This window comes from Saccostrea echinata, unplaced genomic scaffold (assembly GCF_033153115.1).
Source record: "Saccostrea echinata isolate AGI-Se365-2 ecotype Australia unplaced genomic scaffold, CSIRO_AGI_Sech_v1 ptg000054l, whole genome shotgun sequence".
Classification (NCBI taxonomy): domain Eukaryota; kingdom Metazoa; phylum Mollusca; class Bivalvia; order Ostreida; family Ostreidae; genus Saccostrea; species Saccostrea echinata.
Genome location: NW_026889803.1, coordinates 66,215,928 through 66,240,115, shown reverse-complemented (window position 1 = coordinate 66,240,115; position 24,188 = coordinate 66,215,928). Strand labels below are relative to the sequence as shown.

General features: G+C 32.9%; 2 protein-coding genes across 4 annotated transcripts; one reads left to right on the top strand and one right to left on the bottom strand.

Moving 5' to 3' along the window:
* Positions 1–46: 46 nt before the first annotated feature.
* On the bottom strand, positions 47–12,404 carry LOC133172483 (diacylglycerol O-acyltransferase 1-like). Of its 3 annotated transcripts, none has more exons than XM_061307369.1 (17): positions 12,271–12,393; positions 11,340–11,855; positions 10,331–10,418; positions 6,032–6,072; positions 5,821–5,906; positions 5,637–5,689; positions 5,233–5,335; positions 4,770–4,913; positions 3,945–4,016; positions 3,134–3,237; positions 2,988–3,026; positions 2,566–2,652; positions 2,350–2,462; positions 2,105–2,170; positions 1,912–1,999; positions 1,686–1,748; positions 47–1,592 (listed from the first exon to the last, which is right to left on the bottom strand). In XM_061307369.1, the coding sequence occupies exons 2-17, from the start codon at positions 11,834–11,836 to the stop codon at positions 1,425–1,427; spliced, it is 1,812 nt and encodes a 603-aa protein (XP_061163353.1). In that variant the 5' UTR covers positions 11,837–11,855; positions 12,271–12,393; the 3' UTR covers positions 47–1,424. The 3 variants fall into 3 exon arrangements, with proteins under 3 accessions (XP_061163353.1, XP_061163354.1, XP_061163355.1); XM_061307370.1 differs by having other exon boundaries at positions 11,340–11,840; positions 12,271–12,380; XM_061307371.1 differs by lacking the exon at positions 11,340–11,855 and having other exon boundaries at positions 12,271–12,404.
* Positions 12,405–12,610: 206 nt separating this feature from the next.
* Positions 12,611–22,317, top strand: LOC133205852 (TBC1 domain family member 20-like). Its single transcript, XM_061341736.1, has 8 exons — positions 12,611–12,796; positions 14,280–14,453; positions 15,215–15,295; positions 15,573–15,759; positions 15,959–16,060; positions 16,876–17,017; positions 19,696–19,883; positions 20,148–22,317. Exons 1-8 carry the CDS (start codon positions 12,682–12,684, stop codon positions 20,347–20,349), a joined length of 1,191 nt encoding a protein of 396 aa, XP_061197720.1. The 5' UTR covers positions 12,611–12,681; the 3' UTR covers positions 20,350–22,317.
* Positions 22,318–24,188: the final 1,871 nt, after the last annotated feature.

Genomic DNA, 24,188 nt, shown 5'->3' with positions numbered 1-24,188 from the left:
TATATATATATATATATATATAATGAGTAGTAATAAATAAGGTTAATAAGTGTGTCACATATTACTTTATTCATGTAATTTACATTCATGTGTGTGTTACACTAAAATCTTAGTAGAGACAGAAAATATAACAATACAGGCTACTTGTATGTAGACAAAGCCATTTAAGTTTTTGTATCATGGATAGTTTTATGTCCGATACAAATTGTTGTGGTAGAAGTTTTTTTAAGTACTTGATGGTCAGCTACAATGCACTAAATAACAGTATTTGAATATGTATTAATGATTATGTACATCTAGAATCACAGCTCAATGTTGTATCTCAAGGGAGAGGAGATCATCAAGGAATTATAATCATTGTAAACATGTTATATATAAAAGTACTGGCATACAATCAATAGTATAGCTGCTGCTGCTACTGGAATATACTTGACCTAAATCAAAAAGTCAAGGAAGGGCAGACTGTGGATAAACTGATAGTGTGTTTTATTTTATATATAAAGATTTGCTGACTAGATAAGTCTGAATTTTTTCAGTCTTAGTGAGAAAGACTTTTTTCTCTCACCAAGATACTTGTAGATATATTACTAGAAGTAAGCCCCCTAAAGACTGGATACATGTATGTGAAACTAAAATGGACCTGGTGGCTTTTTTAATGCATAAAGTAGGTCCAAGGCACAATGAAAATGCAACTTATTATAACCACCTATATGGATCATTATTAAAAATAAAGCACTAAGACAAACAGGGATAAGAAGGCTTTTATACATTTGTATTTAATCAGGAACAAACCTTTTCCATTAAACAAACAAAAAATACACAGACAGAAACACAAAATAGACCCTAGTCACATGTTTAATACATGAAAGCTTTATTTGCACACTTTCAAACATAACCAGGATTATAAAAGCAAAAAGTACATTATTCTATGACTCATTGTTACAATTCAAAGCCAAACAAGCCTAATGTCAATTTCATCTTACAAAGAGTTTCACCAGAAATCATGTGAACAATCACCTTTTCATGTGAAATTCACCAAGAAAAGTTTTATAACTCTCTCTTTTTATTACAAAGTTTTTCTAAAAATATTATTTGTACCTAAATTGCCAAATGAATGAAATTACGATGACAAATTCTTGTGAGGTACTAGTATGTGTACATAGGAAAAATTGTACAAATAACAGTCATTACAAAAATACAGTTTTATATAAATGTATTATATACAATCAAATACAAATACGTGTAAGAAGTCAATCTTCAATTTTATCTTATGCATGTGTTGCTAGAATCCATCCAATGTTTTATAAACACAGACAACTGTCAAACATCATATAATCTCCCATACCTAGCCTGACAATTTTATGGCACATCATTACATTTCATTATTAAACCTTTTTGTTCCTCAACTATTACTGTAAAATACTTCATGTCTTTAAGTTGTGAAAGGAGAGAAGCATATTTCCCACATAATAGTCATGGACGTAGGCTAGGATGGCGACAGGCTGTCCTAGAATTAATGACAACCACACAATCATGTTCCCAACCTGATGACGCCCTTTACAGAACTTTGCTGTCAACATTGCTAGTGGTACCTGAAAGGTTTTTAAAAAAAAATTCAATAATTTTTATAAAATTCATATTTATGTTGGTAACAATATTGTTAATCTACAACTCCTTGTTCTTACCTGAGAAAGCATGGCAGTAAAGGCCCAGACCCGGAACATTCTAAGAGGAACACTTACTAAATACTGTAAACAAAAAAAAAAACACTAAATACTGTAAACAAAAAAAGGCTTCAATTGTCAAAATGTTTCTGAAAATGACAAAAATAACAACCACTAAAGTACAAAAATGGATCAAAATCAAACATACTGTACATATCTATGTAGTAAAGCCTATACAAGAACTAACCTCATGGAAAAAAGCTGACGTCGCAAACACTGCTACAGAAGCCACCTGTTTTGATACACCTCGTCGAAGAAGGGGTTTGTATAAATGTCTGAAAAAAAAAGGGAGGAAAGCTGAATTACTAGACTCTAGACTCAAATCATTTCTGATCACATAGAAAAATCAAAATAGAAAGTTTCATGTTTTGGCTAATTACCTGAGTGCCCATCTGTGGACAGGAACATTCCAGTTTTGCCAGAATTCAGAAATAGAATCAGAGTTCCTGCAAAACAAATCAGAGAGTGAAGACTCTGATTTCAATCAAACAAATTACAGGTAAGGAATGCCACTCAATAGAGAATGAAGACTTTAATGTAACCTCATAATAAGAAAGAAGTTACAGGTTACAGAAAGCCACTCATGAGAAAGTGAAGATTGTAAAATTACAGGTAGGGCACTCACCACCAGTCTTTATAGAATTCTCTGTCTCCAAACCTCAGCAGTTCTGCTGTAACATTCAGGCAGGAATGGAAGAACCAATAGAAAAAGATCAGCCAAATGAGATGGTTGGGAATCTGAAACAGAATCCACATTCAACTTACACACATGCAAGTATTATTTAAAACAATAGCCTATGACTGACAAATCAACAACATTTGTAAAGGTTTGTCTACTTACAGCTAACTTCAGTAGTCTTTCAATCACTAATGGAATTTCCATGTCAGTTAAAGGTTTCAGGGAATTGTTTACTGTTGGAATGATCCACTGAAACAAGGAACAAGTATCAAATGTAGGCATTAAATCTCTGGTTCCATCTCTAATCACTTACAGATGTCAGGATTTTTTCTCTGCTTTATTTTCAATTAAACATTTAATGAGCCATTTGTAATCAATGTCTTATGACAGAGTTAACACATATGCAGATTTAAAAATAATTTAATAATAAGCTCATTTCAAAATGTGTACACTGAAGAGAGAACACGTCAAAAGAAAACATAAATTAAATTTTCCCAGCATACAGTGTCTTGCTTAGATATCTCAATCTTTTATTATACTGATCTATTCTAAGTACCCGGTACATGTGAGATATAAATCCCTACCTGTTGTACTAAGCCTGTCATCAGCTGGGCCAGAACCATCTGAAAAGTGTCAGATAGGGAAATTTTAAAATACATGTCAATTTCTGTCCATAGTGTTCTTAATCTAAATACACAATTTAGATATATGCCATTAGCTGTTGTCTTACCATTTCTATGATTCTTTTAAGCAGAAATCTTTTCCTGATTCTAATAGTTCTGGGGAAGTTCAGTTCATAGCACAGAGTAGGTGCACATATAAAGTAGTACATATCTGAAAATGAGGAAAAATATTCGTGGACAATATTTAGAAGTGCTAAAAAAGATAAATATCTACTATAAGAAAGCCTACTGGTAATTAACAAGAGGCCCATGGGCCACAACACACACCCAATTCACTATGGCCCCTACTGTTCTTCATCAGCAGATTTTTCCCCTATATATTCCTACCTGGTATGTAAAACTTTTGATTGCCTAATTAACTTACCCTACCCCCTGGGGTTATTGTTTGAACAAATTTGAATTTACACTATGTAATGAAGCTTTCATATAAGTTTCAATTATTCTGGTTCTTTGAGAAGAAGATTTTTGAAAGATACTACATGTATTGAATTTTCATTAATTCTTAATCATCTCCCCTAGAAAGAGGGTGTTGCCCTTCATTTGAAGAATCCCCTTCATCTAATGATGCTTTGTGGCAAATTTGGTTGAAATTGGCTAGTGGTTCTTGAAAAAAAGTCAAAAATGAGAAAAGTTTACTGAAGGATGGATGGACAGACGGATGGATAGATGGATGGACAGCAGACAAAACATGATCAGAAAAACTCACTTGTGCTTTGAATTCAGGTGAGCAAAATATATATTCTAATCATGATAGGCTGTATATATCTTTCAAATGATTTATCAGTCTATGTAAAAACAGTGAATTAGATATCTACATGTAACTACATTGCCTGTAGACCTGTATGTGAACAAACCTACCACTGAATGTGAGATTATCCGGGTAACTAACAAAGGTTGTCTTCACCTCCCCATTCACCATGTCTTTTGTATCTGTATAGAACAAAAGAAAAGGTTAGAAACAAGGACACAAACTAAACTCTATATAAAATATATGTATATTAATTATATATGTCTTATTAGCATTTATTAAAGATAATCTCCATCTGCTGTAATCTTTTGTATGTTTCTTCTTTTTTATCATGTTGCTGCTATTTATTTTTTTCTTCTTTTGTGTGCTGCTCTTTACTTGTATGCCCATTAAGGGCCCTAAATTGGTCTCAATAAATCTTATCTAGGCCAAACAAAAAAATATGTGTGGTTCCGGTTACACTTCCAAAAAAAATTAGGGTAGGTAGGTAGGGATTTTTTTTTTTTTTAACAAAATGATTTTCTTCATTTTTTCTAAATAATACCTATCACTGCTTTGCAAATGGCATTTAGATGTGGTGTGATAATATACTAGTCAATATTGGTAGGGGACACCTACATGCTAGCTTGCTTTGGATTTAACACTATTAAACACTTGCACTATGTTTTGCAAGGAGGCTGTCATTGCTGAACCTAAAACTTAAACTGGAGCCATTGATGGAAATCGGGGGAAATTCCGGAAAAAATATGAAAATTGCCAAAAAAAAGTTTAGGGTCGGGGGTATAAAATAGGGAAGGTCGGGTAACCGGAACCACATATATTTTTTTATTTGGCCCTATCTTATCTGTATTCAATAATTTATACGCAACCATTGAGATTTTTTTAAAGGTTCCGGTTTATACCAGAATCCTCTGAGACTAGACACAGATACATACCCCCTGGTTCTGACATGCTGACGTGTCTACGGATTGATCTTTTGACCTCTGACCTCTTCTGGCGACACCACATATTGACACAAACATAGGAGACCAGCTTCAAGAACACAACACTGGTAACCCCACATGTCAACACAGAAAACCCTATATCACACAATTAAATCTGATATAAGTTCATTTATTACACTCGCATTAACAATCAGTGGTAAATGAAGTAAAGTATTTAATAAGTTGTCATAGTTCAATAGTGGAAAAAAATTAAATATATCATTATGATACAATTACATAAAAGTGAGGCATATACATGTACACAAAATACAGCAACAAACATAATGAGAAAAGAAAGCAAAGGAATGAGGACATGTAAATTATGAAGGACAGACGGCATTGTTTATTTTAGATATAGCCATGCTCATTTTCATATTCATTTTCATGTACATAACTTATTAAGATGTACATTTACCTGGATTCGGATGGACATACAGAATCACAGTGGCTGGTACTATCAGACACAGCAGGAGGTTGATCACATTGAAAACCAGCCCCACCTTTTCTGGCAGCCATTCCTAACAAAAGAATGTGCAGTTATAATGTAATTTAATCACGTTAATATATAGTGCTTTTATCTTTTAAAAAAAAAGAAGAAGAAATAATGAAGACAGGATTTCCTTTAATGATTAAGGTTTTTTTTTCTCATTTTAAATTGTGTATGCATTTAATATGCAATTATATTTTACTCAGATTTAGTTTAAAAAACTGATCATTACTGTCTCCTTAAGTATTCAAATTGAAAATATATATCAAATATTGCATGTCATAACTTATATTCTCAACAAAACATCTACGTATTTATACATTAACACTTACCTTTGATAACAAAACTTCCACTGTAAATGTTACCAATATGTAAATATTTGTACCTGAAAAATAGCATATTGTACATATAATATATAAATTACAATCTCATATAATTTGACACATATAGTTATACTGTTATCTATGTATAGAAACTACATGTAATTTGTACAGAGAAGAGAAACTGAATACTCACAAAACAGAAGTAATGCATTTGGCCAACTGTATGGCTCTGCTAGGAAATACTGGATAACTTTGAATGGGTCAATCAAAATTCCATACCTGCGAATAAAAAGATGTTTTGATGATAAATAAAATAATGAAGTTCATTTGAAAAATAATGTTTTGAACATGCTGAAAATGTGCAATTAATACTAAATCAAAGTGTGCCAATATTTCATACTTACTTTAACAAATTTTCAATTAACAATCTTGCATTGGACAGCACCTAATTAAAAAGAGTGTTATATTAACTGGTATCAAAATTATTCATATACAGTGTTGATAATGAATCTAGGTAAATTATAATTAGCTATATTGCTTTGTATTTTAATTTTAAATGCATAATTAACATCCTCTTAAAATCCAGAATTGCATTTGTTTCTGACAGGTGTATATGATACACAACTAATACAATGTCCCTAATACATACGGTATATACATGTAGTACTGTAGGTGAATAAGTTGGCAAAATGTAGCAGTGCAAACCAAAATGTTCACAAATAAAAAGCCTTTGGTCTTAATTTTCACTGGAGTATCATGCAGCAACATTTTTTCTAGACAAAGCTTTTAACATAAGCCATTTTTATCTCAGATGCAAGATTCATTTGATCCTCTGTTAAAAACATGGCTTCAACAAAAGTTTTATACTTTTCTCCCAGTAACCTTGACCTTGTGAAAATGTCCTTAAATCAAGTGTTTGTCCACTTTGTGTGGTTGGGATCTAGGAGTATGCTATACGTATTTGTCAAAGGAGGAAGTTTTAAATGTTTTTTTTTTCTTTTCAAGTTTTAGTCCTACATGTTAAGAAGAATTTCAAACTTTCAATTCCAATGACCTTGACCAATCAACAAAAATGAAAACCATTAGTCCAAATGTCTTCAGTGACGAGGGGTTGTTTGTTTTTGGTAAAGGGGCCTGTTTTTTTGTTCAGTTCCAAATCTCTTGTCCTTGAGTAAAATTATCTGTGTTGTACTTTATCTCAATCATTCAAGGTAGAATATTGAACTGATTACTACTGCCAAGATCTTATCTCTTAAACTAAAATGTCAACAACCGACCTCAATCTAAGTTCAAGATTGCATTTTATATATCTCCTTGAGATACAAAAAAATGAGGTTACAAAAAAAATGCACAAAAATAAGTAGAAACTGAGCATCTGGGATGAACATTAAGTGATTTTGTTGTTCATACCACTTTAAACTTGTTAAAATGCTTTTATCAAATTAATACATTCTAACCAGGAAGTTGATCAACTCCTCTCGCCTCTGATGTAGTAAATGGTCTATATTACATCTTTGTGTCTGTCCTTTAACACACAGCTAGACAAGCTATGAAACAATTATTCCCTTCACATCTGAATTTCAAAGTATAGATGTAAAGAGGGGGAGAGGGGTATATCACATAGCATGTCTGGTCCCTGTGGTACAACAGTACCTACTGACTTTATATTCACAACATAGAAAGGAGAAAGTTAAGGGAAAACAGTCCTTCGATTTTGGGATCATTAGGTCTTACATCTTAGTAACATTGTTAATCAACACTCATATGACATGACATCTCAAATATTTTCAAAACATATTATTATTAAATCATTTTACATGTTTATTTGCTAAATTAAAAGAGGATTGTTGAATAATATTGTTATTTATATTGCTATTTTAATAGTTACATAAATATGCAAAAATATAGTGAAAGTGTTAATGTTCAATACAGATACATGTACAAAGTTATTTCATGTTTTGTTTACCTTCAATTTACAGTAACATACATTAAATTGTGCTGATCATACAGTTTATAAAATGAAATAATGTATGTAGCATTTTTCTAGAGCACAAGAATATTAATTAAGAAGAGTTAAATTTCACTGACTATTTTAAATGATGTGACTAAATCACTATTAATATGAAGGCTTTATTAGCATTATTTGTGTTAAACCATTCAAAGATTGCATTTGTCAACTGTTTAGTCTCAAGGTTATTACCTTGGAACAGGGAACAAATGTAATTTATTTTCTTAAAGACTGTTCAACTTTCTATGCAAACAAAGTGCCTTTATTCCATGATAACATATAACCCTGGAACATGACCTCTTAGTCAACTGTTCTGAGAACTCTTTTTTCAAGGTCTTGTTTACTCCTTAAATTTCAGAAGTTAAAAGTGAGGATTATAATTGGTAAGGGGCCTCAGCATTTATGCAAATTTTCTCATGCTGGTTTGTTTACTAGTATCACCTGATAGGCCATTCAAGCAAAACACTCTTTTTATGCCCCCGGATCGAAAGATCCCGGGGGTATATTGTTTTTGTCCTGTTTGTCTATTTGTCTGTTTATCTGTTTGTCCGTTTGTCTGTCTGTCTGTTGTCAACTTTCACCTTGCCCATAACTTTTGATTGGTTGGAGCTATGACTTTCATATTTCACTTGTGTACTCCTTGTGACAAGACCTTTCTTTGGGTACCATCATATTTGACCTTTTGACCTTGACCTTGGAGTTTGACCCACTTTTGCAAAATTTTATGAGACTTTAACCTTGGCCATAACTTCTGAACAGTTGGTGCTTGGGGTTTCAAACTTCACATGTGTATTCTTTGTGACAAGGCCTTCCTTTGGATACCAACAACTTTGACCTTTTGACCTTGACCTTGGAGTTTGACCTACTTTTGAAAAACTTTAACCTTGGCCATAACTTTTGAATGGTTGGAGCTAGGGCTTTCATACTTCACATTTGTAATCCTTGTGACAAGATCTTCCTTTGGATACCAACCACCATTTTGACCTTTTGACCTTGACCTAGGAGTTTGACCTACTTTTGAAAACTTTAACCTTGACCATAACTTTTGAATGGTTGATGCTAGGGCTTTCAAACTTCACATATGTAATCCTTGTGACAAGACCTTCCTTTGGATACCAACCACTTTGACCCTTTGACCTTGACCTAGGAGTTAGACCACAGGTGTATTCCTCGAGACAAGACCTTTCTTTGGGTATCAACATTTTTTATCTTTTGGCCTGGAATTTGACTTGCATTTGAAGAAACTTTAACCTTCGCCATAAGCTGCCATACAGGGGCATCAGTGTTTCACAAACACATCTTGTTTCTTTTTTTTTTGCCTTAAGAACCCTCTATACACTGCACCTAGAGAGTTCTGATTTTGTGGTATTTTTATGCAGATAGAGTGATCTGCCCTTTGATCAAGAATAAAATAAATTGAAATGTACAGTTTATTACTTAATTTGCGATCAAATCAAGCATTCGTAACACTTTAATATGCCAAGATGAATAGATAGAACACTTCATGTGCAGGTATTTTGCCCACTTAAGTAAACAACAGTGATTTATGCTCATCAGTACTTCATTGTCTTTGAACATTTTTTCTGGGGGTAAATGCAAGGCACCCTGTGCTGAAAATGTGATAGATAAGCTCAATGCTTACACCTTTACATGCTATAATTTTCTCAATGTCCAAAAAATATTTTCCTCTAGTGTATAGAGGGTCCTTAAATCATGAAACATTTCTCTCAAGTAAGAATTTTCTTTTCTTTACAGTTCTCCATCACATTTCCAGTATATGTCCCTATACAATAAATAATCTATACTGTATACATCCTTTTTACATATAAGCATAGGAATAATGATGAATAAACCAGTTTGATTATCAGTACATCTGATAAATCCAGATCTTGAACCTAAACAGTAAGGAATCAATGCTAATTCACATATTATTTTTTATGGTACATTAAAAAACCTTGAATGTAGGTAATCTTCTAGAGCGGCACATTTATAAGTTCATAATTAACTGCCACCTCTGGCTCTTGTATAACGCAAAGGTCCAGTTCAAGTATGCATAACTTATGACAATCTTTAATCAAAACTTAATGTAACAAATATCAATTTTCATTGTCTATGCTAAAGAAAATGTATTAATTTTTATATATATATATATATATATATTTTTTTTAATGTTCAATATATACAATTCTTATAACTATTAAATTTTCCAGTGAATCAACACTGCAGTCAAACTACTAATCTTCACCGATATTAAGATTAAGATGGTAATTATATCAGCCCTAATGTCCTTAACCTTTACTAACAGGGGCTCTAAATGTCTGAAGGTCAAAGCAGTGTTCAACCAGTGTTCACGCAGTTATCAAACTATTATGTCTAAATGCTTATACAATGCACTGTACTCCAAATAAATAAAAGATAAAAAAAAAACTTTTATTGTAGACATGTAGTAATCATCAGTTTATAAAGAAAAATTACCATCTATGCAAAATAAATTATATAATGCACAATCTATAGTAAAAATGTTTGAGAAACTTAACAAAAACTTCATTTCATAACAAAAATAATGCACAACTCTCTCTTACTTATCTACTGTGTAATCATAATATTTAAATAGAAGAGACATGCAGTTCAATTTATAGCCCATATTTTCTGATGGTGTAATCAGTACACTTATGAATACAATGTAATCACTTACCAACAGAAGAATGCACAGGTTTAGTAGCCCTCTGTAATTTGTGAATCCACTGTCAGTTGTAAATAAAGAGTCCGCATGTTTGTGGATTCTGGAAAAAAAATTAAATAACTTAAAAATATAATAACACTATTTCATAAAATTTAACAGACCATATATTAACAAAAAGAAACAAATGTATACATCATGAAGATTTCATGCAGATAAAACTCTGGCTAGGTAATGGTATTCATTAAATTTTAAATCATGATATAGGTCCGGCACAATCTCTTGATTAAGCTATATATACCTTGAATTAGCTATATAGCTTTATAAAGCTGTTTAGAATAGCTTGGTTTAGTTATTTCATCACACCTTTTTCTTAAATTGTTATTTTTTCAGCATGTACAAAAAGTCCCATCTTGGTGCAGTGATAGTATTCAACTTTGAACCCTTCTGAAAACAATTAATGCATGTAAAAATTGCTCATTAAATTGCATCTCCTTGAGAGACTTTGTAATCAAATTTTTAAAGTTCTGGGACTTGATTTGTGACCACACAGTTACTTTTTGAATGAAATTATAAAGGAAGTCAATTCTTGTCAACAAGATAATTGATTGGTAATAATTTGAAGCAATCATACTTATTCATGCCCCTATACACACAAGGTGTGTGCAGTTATCCAAACAAAGGAAATGCATGATTAGATGCATGCACTTAATAAACAGATAAACACTGTATGTTGACTGATTGATTGTATATTGTTTAACGGAGAGTCAGCAGTATTTCAGCCATTCTTCAGCAGTATAAACACTATGAAAATAAACACTAAATGAAAGTACACTGGAAGTGTTGAAGTACTTAACCAAGATGAAGAAGAGAGCAATTTTTCCCTCTGTATTCCAGGAATTAGATAAAATAAGAATTTGAAGAAATGAAGAGACAAACTTGGAACTTAATACCCTTGGCAACTTTATCCAGAAAATAAAAAAATAAAAATTCAACTAAATTACTTTTCAAAAATCTGACTTACAATCCTTTAACTTTCAGAGATGTCAGGACATACTCTGGTTCCCGCAGAAATGATGGAATCCACTTTGTCCAAAAACTACTGTATCTTACATCATGATCTTGAACTTCATCTTTTTCTTCTTTACTTATCTCTGATCTATTTTCATTTAGTTTTAAATGTTCTTCACATTGATTGGTAAGGTCAAACTTATTTCCAATTTTGTCATTAATATTTTCAACTCGATTTGCATCACATTTCTTGCAAGTGACATCAGCTTCTGCAGTTGCAGTTGACAAGGAATTAATATTGTTCCTGTTTTCTGAGTCACTGAGTTTAGATCTTTTTCTCTTGTAAACATTTTGTGCATTTATCTCTATTTCAGAATTATTGTTAATATCACCTATGGCAAATCTTTCATGAAATTTGTAATTATCTGTACTTTCAAAAAATCTTCCTGATTTTCTCTGCAGTCCATCTGGTAGGACACTGTCTGAAATCCTATGGTTTTCAATCAACATTTCCCTGATTTACAGCCAACTATCAAATGCAATATAGAAACACACCAGTGCAGGAAGTACGTAGACTCCTCTCTATTGTGCAAAGCTTCAACAAAAGTCTGAAAAGTGCACTAATATTTCCATACTCGAAAGAGCTCCTTTCAATAGTGAGGAACAATGTTCAATACGATGCGAGAACAAGATTTTATATGTGTGGGGAATGTGTTTACTTGGTTCTGGCATTCAGCATTAAATGCACGTGCAGTCACTACTGAATGGTCCTCAAGATACATGATACATGCGTGAGAGCTATTTATAAACTGGAATGGTCAACGCGTGGGATTTACCTATGCTGTAACTGAACCGTGACGCGGTCAGGTGTCAACAGACAACACGCAGTAGATGGCTGTGTAAACAACTAGATCTACGTATATTTAAACCCTTAAAAAACTTACGGTTTGTCTGGCTCGTTTTCCTTATGCCTTTGCTGTTCTTTGCTGACGGCTTCAACGTGATTAAAACTTATTGTTCGACGAAGACGAGTACTTCCATCACTTCTGGGTTTTTTAATACCGGACTTTGTTGCCATTTTTACCGGAAGCACTCATATGTAAATGACTGCTTATATCATATAAAAAAGAATTATCATTTTATCCAAATCATTAAAAAAGTTTCCCAAACATGCATGTTGAATGTATTATTATTGGTAAATTAAACAAATATTATGAAAAAAAAAATGTTTTGTTTCCTGTGGATTATTTATCAGTCACTGATTTAACAATGATACAAGGGGCAAGGGAGAGTTGTCTGCTTAGACGGTAGTGATTTTCATAAATGACGTGTAAGAATAATGTTTACGAGCAGACATGGTGATTGAAAGAAGAGCCAGTAGGTCAAAAAGAGACAAACCAGCACGGAGAACCAACTCAGTGGACGCAGATGGTGCTGAATGTGTTCAAAGTTCAAAGGATCACGAAAACGGTATCTACAACGTACCTGAATATTATAGTGAAAAATTGCACTGTATTTTATGAGGTACTGATAAATATTGACTTCAATGAGTAGTTCATGATCACACATGACTGGTTTATGCATAGGCGTAGTCAACGACGTTCAGAGGTTTTTATGTCACTGACGATTTGCAAAAATAGCGTCAGGTGTACTGGTAGTAAGAATAACTGTGTCTCGGGACAAGCCCTCACCGGGTCCGTAGGACAATATCATTTTAACGATAGAACGTTCTATCTAGTGTACGAGGTACTGTACATATACTGAAAATTAATATCCTCCAAGGGTAGAATTTACTTTAACGGTCCCCAGATCTGCAAGACCTGTGCGCCCATTGCACTATGACGTATGATCTATGTTACTCAACTGATAAGGGTTAGTCTTGCACATTTTTGACTGGTTAGGGTTAGTTTTGCACCCACCTAAGAGATTAGGGTTAGTCCTTGCACAAGTATTCAACATTAGGGTTTATAGTATCGCATCCATCCGAGAGATTAGGGTTAGTCCTCGCACATTATTTGACTGATTAAGGTTAGTCTAGCATCTGCCCGGAATATTTGGGGTGAGTCCTCGCATACCATCCCAGAGATTAGGGTTAGTGATTTGCTCTTTTAGATAAATTAAGAAATTCAGTTGCTTCTGTATTTTTTCTAGATCTTAATTCAGCTTCAACGGCATTTCGTTGGTTTGTTTACATGAAAAAATGGCTAAGTACAAAAGAAACGACACTAAGCATGCGCCACACGCACTTCGTTAACAATTAATTTTTTGTCGATTTTTCAATGAATAAACAATATTCATTAATTTTTTTCAGAGAACGCGGTTTAAAACTTCGTTTAAAAACGAAGTTTTAAACTAAAACTTTAAACCGTAGAATTCGATTTTGGGGTCCAAAAGGCCAAAAACCTCATACTTTTTATTTTTTTCGATCGCTCACGCAATCTTATATATATTGAAGTGGCCTACGGTGACACTATATTTTAGCGCGTTTTTTCTGGGGACCGGTAAAGAAAAGTCGTTCCTCCTCCAATTTTCCCAAAGTTTCTAAATGGCCATAAAATTTGTGTTAAGATTTACTGAAATTATAACATTTAACATTGAAGGGGAAAAAATGTTGCCATGCTGGCCAGGGATTAGTACAACAGTGCTAAATTTAATCATACATGTACATGTCTAAAGGACTGACAAATGTATATTGGCCAAGATTAGTAGTGGGCGGTTCTGTCAGATTCTGAAAATAAATAAGCTGTCCTAAAAAATGTTGGAAATAAATAAGCTGTCATCCTCTGGGAAGAAATAAATAACCTTGACTTGTGGCTATCTTAAAGTCAATCTTAAAGTTCAACTGAAAAGCTTTGTACATCCATGTAAGCGATTCCTAAGTTAAGTTCAAGTTTCAATGATTTTTCAAAAAAAAAAAGTTTTCATCATTTAAAAAAGTTTTCATTGATTTCAGATTACTCTGAAAAAGAGCAGAATATCCTCAAAGTTTTGGATAGTGGCAGTGCTGATGTAGAAGGATTGAGAGGTTTTGCTGTCAGTCCAGGAGGACTAGTTAATGATGATATAAGAAAAGAAGTGTGGCCCAGACTGCTTAATGTTAATGTCATTGACATTCCCCAGAAACCATGTAAGTTATCCTTTGAAGGCCCCCCCCCCCCAAATATTTTTTGTTTTTGTAAATACTTATAAGCATTAAATGACTATGATCGTATAGATGATATAGCAGTAAGAATATTAATGCACATTAAAAAATATTTTCAAAAATGAAGAAATAAGAATTTCAGGGCACATGTAGACAAAATATTTATTTATACCCATATTTATCAAAGGACATGTATTAAACAAACAATATTTACAATCTACATGCATTTTATTTATAAAGTGTGAGGAAAGCTACAGAATTCAAAACACCATAACATGGACAAGGAGGGGGGGGGGTTTAAAAGGTTAAAGTATGTGTTTTATTTTGACGTTACAAACATTGAATGCCATCAAAGTGCAATGTCATAAGCAAAAATCAAAAATCATGCTCACATTGAACAGAAGCTGTTGCGATGACTCTTCCATTAATTGTAACTTACCAGAAGGATAATACAGGGATTTTAAAATATAAATTACATTTGTAGCCAAGGCAAGGAGTTAAAAATGAAATATATATTAAGTATTGAATCATTATTTTTTTAAAGATATAGTCTTATAACGGCAATGGTGTGCACAAACAAATTTTCATAATTTATTTGCACACACCATTGCAATTATGAGACTATATCTTTTTAAAAATAACGATTCAATGCCTAAAAAGAAGTCCATTTGAGTTTAATGCATTATTAATTTGAATGAACATTTTAGCAGAAAGTAGTATAGATTAGTGTCTGAATACTTTTGTAGCAGTGGAAATTTTACATGGACACAGGGATTATACACAAGTTGTTATGGATGTTAATAGGTCCTTAAAGAGGTTTCCTCCAGGTATATTTTATAGAAATTTTAAAATCTTTCTTTTAAAAAAAACATCTCTTCTAAATATATTTTGTACTAATACATGTATCAAAAGACCTGTTGACTCTAATGTGAAATAAAGATTGATATTTTAGAAGGTAACTCAGTTGTTCATATGAATTTAGAGAGTTTCTCTTAGTTCAAATCTTTTTCCTGTCATAAATTTATTTGTGTTATGCAACATCAAAGTTTGTAATAAAGAATTTAACTTTGTGTATAATAAGTAAAGACTTTGAGGACATTTTAGGTATGGATGAAGATGTCAGAATGTCCTATCAGGATCAGCTAGTGGACTTGATAATGCGGGTGTTGGTGCAGCACAATGAACTTCACTATTATCAGGGTTATCATGATATCTGTGTCACATTTCTGCTGGTTCTAGGGGAGGATCTAGCTTTTGCCATTCTTGATGTATTGTCATTACAGCATCTCAGGTATGTCTACAACATCTCAGATATGTCAAGTGAGTTCAAGTCATTTTCTCGAAGACTAAATCAGTTAAGGATTAATCAAGAGATATTCATGTACAAGGAAACCACTGTATTTAGTTGAATCATATAGAAATACACCTAAAAATGGTCAGATGAATAAGGAATTCAGTTCTTTCAGTTTATTTTTATGTATTTGTTTCAGGGACTTCATGGACGCCAACATGGACAGAACAAAGCACATTCTCAATTACTTGTATCCAATTGTAGGAAGGGCTAATCCTACACTGAGGCACTTTATGGAAGAGTAGGTGTTTTTGGCTCATTTTTATGAGATTTATTGTTAATATGTAATAAAAAACAATAGGGTTTACTATTTCTTAATTCCTACAAATCATTTGAATGACACCCAGCTTCTGTGAAGGCAGGTAATTACAGCAGCCCGACTTTGATGTGAGGGCAGATGCCTTCAGTATCTATAAAATTAAGGATGTCATACATATTCTCTACAATTTCAAAATATTATTCCGATTATTCAGTCAATCAGTTTAAAGGTACATTTCTTCAATTTATTACCAACAGATTGCATTCTTGTCACTGTTTTTTCATTCATTGGGTTCCTTTTCTGCTGCGTTTGATGGAGTCTTTATAGGTAGATGATCTATTGAATTCAAAATAAAGTGAACAGGAAGAGAATATCAAAATATAATCATCATATATGATGCCATTCTCTACCATCGGCTCATACATGTACATTCACTCCGTCGATGGCTTGCATATATCACAGTGATAAGCATCATAAATAGTGCATTTAATTCATTTTAATTAAATACCTGCATTAATGTTTGTTCTTTAATGTAGATATTTACTAAATAGGTCTAGAATTATTATCAGTAGTTTAATTTGAAATAATCCTTGGAATATCATATGCATATGTTTTTACTTCATGTCAAAAACCTATTGTAGAGGTGTCTGAGAGAGAAACGAATGACAGCTCTGCAATTAGATTGATATGATGCTTGGAAAAGACTGAAGTTTATCTTGCACATGTATTTCAACTTGGACAGTATATATTGTATGCATTTTTTCCCCTTTTGTATTATATTCCATGTCTTTCTATAGGTCTGAAGTAGGAACTGTGTTCTGTTTGAGCTGGTTGATCACATGGTTTGGTCATGTGCTAGGTGACCTAGATTCCATAGTGAGGCTGTATGATTTTTTCATGGCATGTGATCCTCTAATGCCTATATACATGGCAGCATCTGTAAGTATATGCTAAATAGATGTTCAATGTCATTTTCAAAGTGGCACCATATACTTTAATTGACATGTACATTACGTACATGTAACTTTTCATACATGGAAGTGACATTTTTTACATAGTAGAATCAGATACAGTTCATCGTCTGTGAGGGCACACAGTTCAGCACACAAGTTAATGTCAAAGTAGTTAGTTACATCCTCCCACCATTGATTGCGTATATCATATGTGACACGGCATGTGCATGATACATGATTAAAGAGATCAACGTAGAGATCCACAAAGGGAACAAATTTCTGTACTTTGTCGAGGAGTTTCGGAGACTAGTTTGCAAATGAATTTGCACAGAGAAATCTTGTAACAGTTTTTAGGTAGTCGCCAGAATAATGCCGGGTTACCATCCTGTAATATTTTCCTGAAATGGACGAATCCTGGATTACCTGATATACGTGTGTCTCTCCGGAGCTTATTGTATCGAAAAGTTGCAGATCTCACAATTCTTTTCCAAGATGACCTTGACGGAAATAAACCAACTAAAAGCCACTCTCTCATATATTCACAAAGGTTATAAATGCATAATAGACTCAAAATATCAGGAATAAAGCCTAGCTGTTTATGAGCGATTCCCTCAAAGTATGAAAACAGCCTTGTTCAGAAGATTTTCTTGGACAAAGTTTTGCATTCCAGGCGACACAGACGGCCAAGAAATAGCAGCTTCCTTGTATCAATCTCGGCTTGTATTGGAAGAACTTGAAAAAGGTTTTCACAATGTCAGATCTTGTTGTTGTAGGCAGATTCTGGGCGTTTTTGACCACTAAATGTTGGAAAACATTCAAGCGATGTAAATCATTTGAGGACATTGGCTGGGGTTGTCGTCAAGGCGACTCAGTATCTCCTTGCCTATTAACCTTTGTGTATAAATTTTAGAACATATACATTAATTGACAATAGTCACTTTCCTTCATATGTCGACTTTCCTTCATATATCCCAGTGAGCTTCAAATAAAAGATACCACAGATTCTGACAAATGTGTTTCATATTTAGATATTTTACTAGAAAAAGACGTTAATGGTAACCTTACAACAAAGCTTTATGATAAACGTGATGACTTCAACTTTTCAATCGTCAACTTCCCTTACTTATGTAGCAATATACCCTTATCACCTGCATATGGGGTTTATTTCTCTCAGTTGATTCGATACGCAAGAGCATGCTCTACGTATGAACACTTTCTAAAACGAGACAAGCTATTGAAAAATAAGTTGATGAAACAAGGATATCAACAGTCTCGTTTGAGGTCATCTTTTTGCAAGTTTTACGGTCGATACAATGACCTTGTCAGCACATACAACCTATCATTGAGTCAAATGCTGACTGAGGACTCACTCCTCCATGGCACCTGATACCACCTCTGATGTCTTAGAGGTCCGTGTTTACTCTGCTCATATTTTGTAATGTTTATTGGACTTTTGAGCTCGAACACTGTTCGTTATTTCCACATATTTCATACTAATTGTTAAGCCATTATTCATACACTGAACTGTCTACGGATTTTTCCGGTCCCCCCCCCCCCCCCTCCCCCCCCCCCCGATCATAACAAGGAGCACACGGCGGGTGTGACCGGTTGGAAGAGGATGCTCACTCCTTCATGGCACTTGATCCCACCTCTATATTTTGAAGTCCGTGTTTGCTGTGCTCCAAATTTGTATTGTTTCATTGGACTATCGAGATTGAATACTGTTCGTTATCTTCATATTTCATGATACGACAAAATGGAAATATTAAAGGCATTAAAACAGGGAAGGAAAAAGTTTGTCATAAAGTATGCAGCTGACACAGTTCTTATCTGGATGGATCAGAAAAGAGTCTAAAAAGTGCACTGGATCTTATCTTTCAATTTATAAAATTTTCATGTTTAAAGCCTAATATTTCAAAAACAAAAGAGCAGTCTGGATTGGTTCTAAAATTAACACTGAAAATACAACTTGTAGTGAGACAGGATTTAAAATGGACGAGTGAACCTTTTACTTTTCTTAACGTAAACTACAAATCTTTGAAAAATGGAAGAATGTTTAAACTTATTCAGAAAGATTGAAATCATTGGTCTTAAAGAAATATTACCCATTTAGGAAAAATAACAGTAGGACTTTTCACTGTATACATTAAAATTTGCTTATTTTTTTTCCTTATATAACACTATTTCGACAAATTTGTTTCAGTACGTATTATTCATATGACCACAAAGTCATTAAACGATTGACATAATTTCACAGTGACTTCAAAAGTGGTCGACATGTTCAACACATTCAATTTAAATACCTTGGAAGTTTGAAAAAGTAGATCATTAATTTTGTGATTTAATATTATAATACACAAATATTTGTTAATAATTAGTCATAAATGTAAGTATAAGTACATGTACTAGGTATGTAAATGAATTAAAAAAGATATATATGCAGATTTCTTAACAAAATCCTTTCACAGAGGTCTAAAAGATAAATATATCCATATAAGAGCATACTGACTAAGTAAAAAAAATATCTTACAATGGAATTTATGTTCTGAAAATCAGTTATATGTTTCCTACAAGTTATTGAATTGGCCAAGTTTTCAAACATCAAGAGAATGTTAATTAAAATTTCCAAGATGTTGAGATTTGAATGATGTTATGTATTTGTAGATTGTGCTGTATCGTGAAAAGGAAATTCTTGCCAGTGAGTGTGAAATGTGCACTTTGCATGGGATGTTGTCTAAAATACCAGACAATCTGCCTTATGAACAATTAATTGTAAAGGCAAAAGATCTGTTCTCAAAATTTCCTCCAAAGACAGTTGCCAAGGAGGCAAGAGAAATTCACGAACAGAAAAAGTATGTTATGAGTTAAGTTCACACAGTTACAATAAATTCTATATAACTTTCATATTTTGGATGGATTCATTCATTTAGTGTAATGTACACATTCTTAAAACAAATAATATTAGTGATGGGTTTCTGTGAAGTACATTCAACTTTTTGATATGAAAGGATGAAGATATATTTGTTGTTTTTTAAAGTTGTTAAGTTCAATGAAATGTTAATGTATACTTGATATCTCACTTATATGGACAATATTTCCATTTTTGTGTTTTACAGATGTGCTCTTTCTCAGCATAGAAAGACAAACATTGAGAGGATGAGGCAGGGCCATCAGAAGGGGGGAATGTTGAAGAACTTGTTGTACCTTGATGGGGACAGACTGTTTATTAAGGTGACACTGTGGACTCTTGTAGGGGTTATTACAGCTGCGGGATTAACCTGGCTCAATCATTATTATGTCCATGATTATAACTCATGATGTTGTCGATTTTAATGAAAACTATGACTTTTGTTGTCATGATTGTTTAGAAAAACATAGTTTTGATGTAAGGAAAATCTTGTAAGCTGGTCTTAGAGGATATCTGACCAGAATTTTGATGTTTTTCAGAAATATTTGATGAAATCTTCTGGTGCTTTTTTGTGATTATGTTATTTTTTGCATGATTTTTCCAAGTAGTTCCCAGGTCATTGTTTATTTTTTTTTGATAGTTACAGGAATTTATTCATTCCTGATACATTTAATTATCATTAATTAAGCATGCTGATTCAGTGCTTTAATAAATTTTGAGCTCTGCTACTCAAAGACCAGCAGAGCCTAGATGGTGGTTAAGTGTCTATCTTTTTCTTTATCTGTGAACAATTTTTTGTCGTAACTCCTTGTACAGTTTTAATCTGATTTCAGTAAAACTTGGTACTCAAGTAGACTACATGCATCATTCTGTATATCAGATTTTGAAATTGATGAGTCATGATGCCATGATTACTGAAAATAGAAAATTCACCAGTTTTTTTTTTTTAAACTACTCCTAGTTGTAGAGTGATATCCATAAAAATTACAAAAGTAAACTACACTAAAATTCATGACTTTGTATAATAGTTTTGGGTTTAGATGAATGGGGTTGTCATGGTTACCAAAACTGTCCAAAAGTAAAAATGTCTGTAAAACTAATTCAAAATATTACTCCTGCAGTTTTGATTTGCTTTAATAAACCAATGGTACACAAGTAGACTAGACCAGTTTACATAATTATAATGTGTAAAAGATTTGGTTTGATTTAATGAAACTAAATGTACAGGTTTAAAAAAAAAAAATAGGATACATTATTCTGTAAATGTAGAACTTAAAAAAGACGTTTCAAGTCCAGGTACAACTTTTCAAGTATAGCAGTGTACAAGTAGAAAACAGTAGAGTTACAGTCTCAGCAGAGACTTTTTCATATAAAGGAAAGGTAGATAAATCTAATTTCTCGATCTACAGCTTCTCTTATATACATGTTATTGTTGTTATTTATGTGAAAAGTCTTTCAAATTAAAAGCTACATGAATTTTCCTAAGGTACATATTATTATTATTTTTGTTAGAGATGTCTTACATTTGATTTGGTATTATAAACTACCTATCATGATCACTGTCTATTCAGACATTGAGCAAGTTTACTGTACCCCTTGACAGCAACTAATTTTGGAAGCTGTGTCTCTAAAAGTTGTTGCTGTGAGGGAAAAATTAATGAACTTGTTCCTCATATCCAGTGAACACATGTACCTGTAGGTGTATATCTTCATTATCAAAATTATTTAATTTTTACATAATGATTTAGAGAAATGAAAATCTCTGATATGAGATTAAGTTGTGAAGGTGTTCAAAATTGTTGTTTTATTCTAGTCGCTTAGTGATTTTTTATTTATCATATAACTGCTCATGTAGCTGTTATGAACACAGAATATAAAATCTTTTTGGGCAGCAGTGATGTGTATTTTTCTGTTTTTTATCCTTCCTCATTCTCTGGTTAATGGTGAATGTTATCATTACTACATGTGTCAATGATTTTTGTGGGTTTTTTTTTTTCATTTGTATTAAAAGTATTGCACAGGTTTATCTTAATAAGGTCTTAAATATGTCTGACAGATATTGATAAACGTGATAGACATTTTGTATGTGTATACTATTAATTTCCATAAAAACATACTCTATCTTTCAGAAGGATAGCACTGAAAACTTTGTACGTTCATTATAATCTTAATAAGCAGCTTTCTAGTAGTGCCCCCCTAACTGATGGAATGTCATCTTTGTTGTATCAGTGCATATGTCAACGGAACATAAATGCAAAATTGGTTTCTTTTTGTAAGATGAATTTTGTTGAATATAGAAAGTTTTAAATTACTTATATTACCTGTTGTTGTTATGGCATCGTTTACCTGTGGAATTAAAGAAAATTATGACAATGTCACTAATGTGCTCTGTCAAAGATGAGGGCAGTTTGGAGAAGCATTTTGGATATATTTGGGTCCTGTAAATTTTAGCACATGGGAACTCAGATTTGCTGCTATAGGTTATACCAGGGTATAAGAAATATTTCATTCATAACGTTTTCAAGGTAGAGTTGAAGTTTTGAAGAGGGAGAAATGTTTCAGTAACACGGATGTACAGGTGTATTTCAAAACAGTCATTAATTTCTCCCTGTTATCCTCAACTCTCAACATTAATCAACAAATGCCTCAAATGGTTATTATTCTGGATAAAGTAAGAATACATTCAATATAAGGCATCAATCCTTCACATTCAGAATTAACTATGTTAAGGTAGAATGTTATCTAATCCCAGACCTTCAATAAAAGTGCAGACTTTTACAATTTTATGTTTGCTATGTATGTCTCAAGGTTTTATTGTTTACAACGATTATCTTTTATTCTCAAGGTTGAGAAAACTGTCTAATTTTTTTTTTCATAATATATATATAAATAGACCGTTGGTTAAATTATCATGGTAAAACATGTCACCACTAGAGAGGGATTATTTTAAAGTCAAGGATATAACTGCAATACAAAGTACATTGGAGAAATTTGTGCACCTTGTCACTTTGGAATTTTGGGCGCAATTTTCTGGGGATAAAACATAATAATTTAATTTTGTTTGTATTCTGGCCTCTGATTGGTTAATATCCAAAAAGGAACACAAATTATTTCTGTATAACCTGGTTTGGTATGGTGAACCCCTCCCCCCCCCCCCCGACAACCAGCTGAATCATCTGTATCCATACAATCCTCTCACTTCCAGTCCTCGGGATTCATGGAAAATTCCAGATTTAATAAATGTACCTGTAACTTCATACATAGCAAGTTAATTTCGCAAAAAACGTACTCAAATACAAAACAAACAGCTTAAAATAAAATCAACAGATTCATTTGAAAAATCAACAGACTCTATTGCAAAGCTGCAGTATCATATTTTGATTTTTCTACTGAAATGTTTGTTCTATTCAATTGTTGTTATTCTTTGCATCAGAACACCGGATCTAGAGGGTCGTCAGTACATAGTAAAGTATATGTAGCTAAAAAATGACCTTTCCATCGGTGATCGTTCGTTTTGCAACGGAGTCTGTTGATTTTATTTTAAGCTGTTTGTTTTGTATTTCAGTACTGTTTTTTTTAATTAATTGTTCTCTTTAATACCCTTTTCGCCGCCCATAGTCAACACGCTTTGATAAAATTATTCACTTGGCTCATAATTTGTGAAGCTCAGTTCTATATACACAATTTTTCTCATAATTACGAGAAATGAGAATTCATCTCATCACCACGAGATAATTTTCTCAAATGAGATATTTTTCGAAAATGCGAAGTCTTTCGTCGTAATTACAAGGTACATTGTAATTATCCTGTAATTATGAGATAATTACGAGATAGTTGGTTGTTATTTTTTTATTTTAATAGGCCCGAAGGCTTAATTAAGTTATTTGGTTTATTATTACAAATAGTATATGGTCATTTCTTTGGATGTTAGAAAAAATGGTTAGACAGACGCTGCGTAAATATATAGGACAGACACCAAGATTAGCGGGATCCTAAGAAATACTGAAACATGCATTACTGAGCTGGTTCCTGAGGGCAGAGCTAGCTAGGTTCCCTATCCTCAGGGGAACATTCAGAATTTAATTCTGAAAGGGCAGTGGTACCTAGTCTTTAAGCATTAGGTTTTGGTCTGTGTCTTTCTCAATATATAAAATCAAGAAGGACACTCGTTCCGATGGCCCGTTTTATCCGCCAGTGGAATTCAGTCATATCAGAAAAATTTCAATAGGTCTTGGAGGAAATATCTCAT

Bases quoted from the DNA above. Each gene is read 5' to 3' on its own strand.
- LOC133172483 (XM_061307369.1), bottom strand. From the start codon at position 11,836: ATGTTGATTGAAAACCATAGGATTTCAGACAGTGTCCTACCAGATGGA. The intron at 10,419-11,339 runs GTAAGTCAGATT...TTTTTTTTCCAG, and splicing joins TCTCTGAAAGTTAAAGGATT to AATCCACAAACATGCGGACT. The intron at 2,653-2,987 runs GTAGGGATTTAT...TCCTTGTTTCAG, and splicing joins TGACAGGCTTAGTACAACAG to TGGATCATTCCAACAGTAAA.
- LOC133205852 (XM_061341736.1), top strand. From the start codon at position 12,682: ATGGTGATTGAAAGAAGAGCCAGTAGGTCAAAAAGAGACAAACCAGCA. The intron at 16,061-16,875 runs GTAGGTGTTTTT...GTCTTTCTATAG, and splicing joins CTGAGGCACTTTATGGAAGA to GTCTGAAGTAGGAACTGTGT. The intron at 19,884-20,147 runs GTATGTTATGAG...TGTGTTTTACAG, and splicing joins GAAATTCACGAACAGAAAAA to ATGTGCTCTTTCTCAGCATA.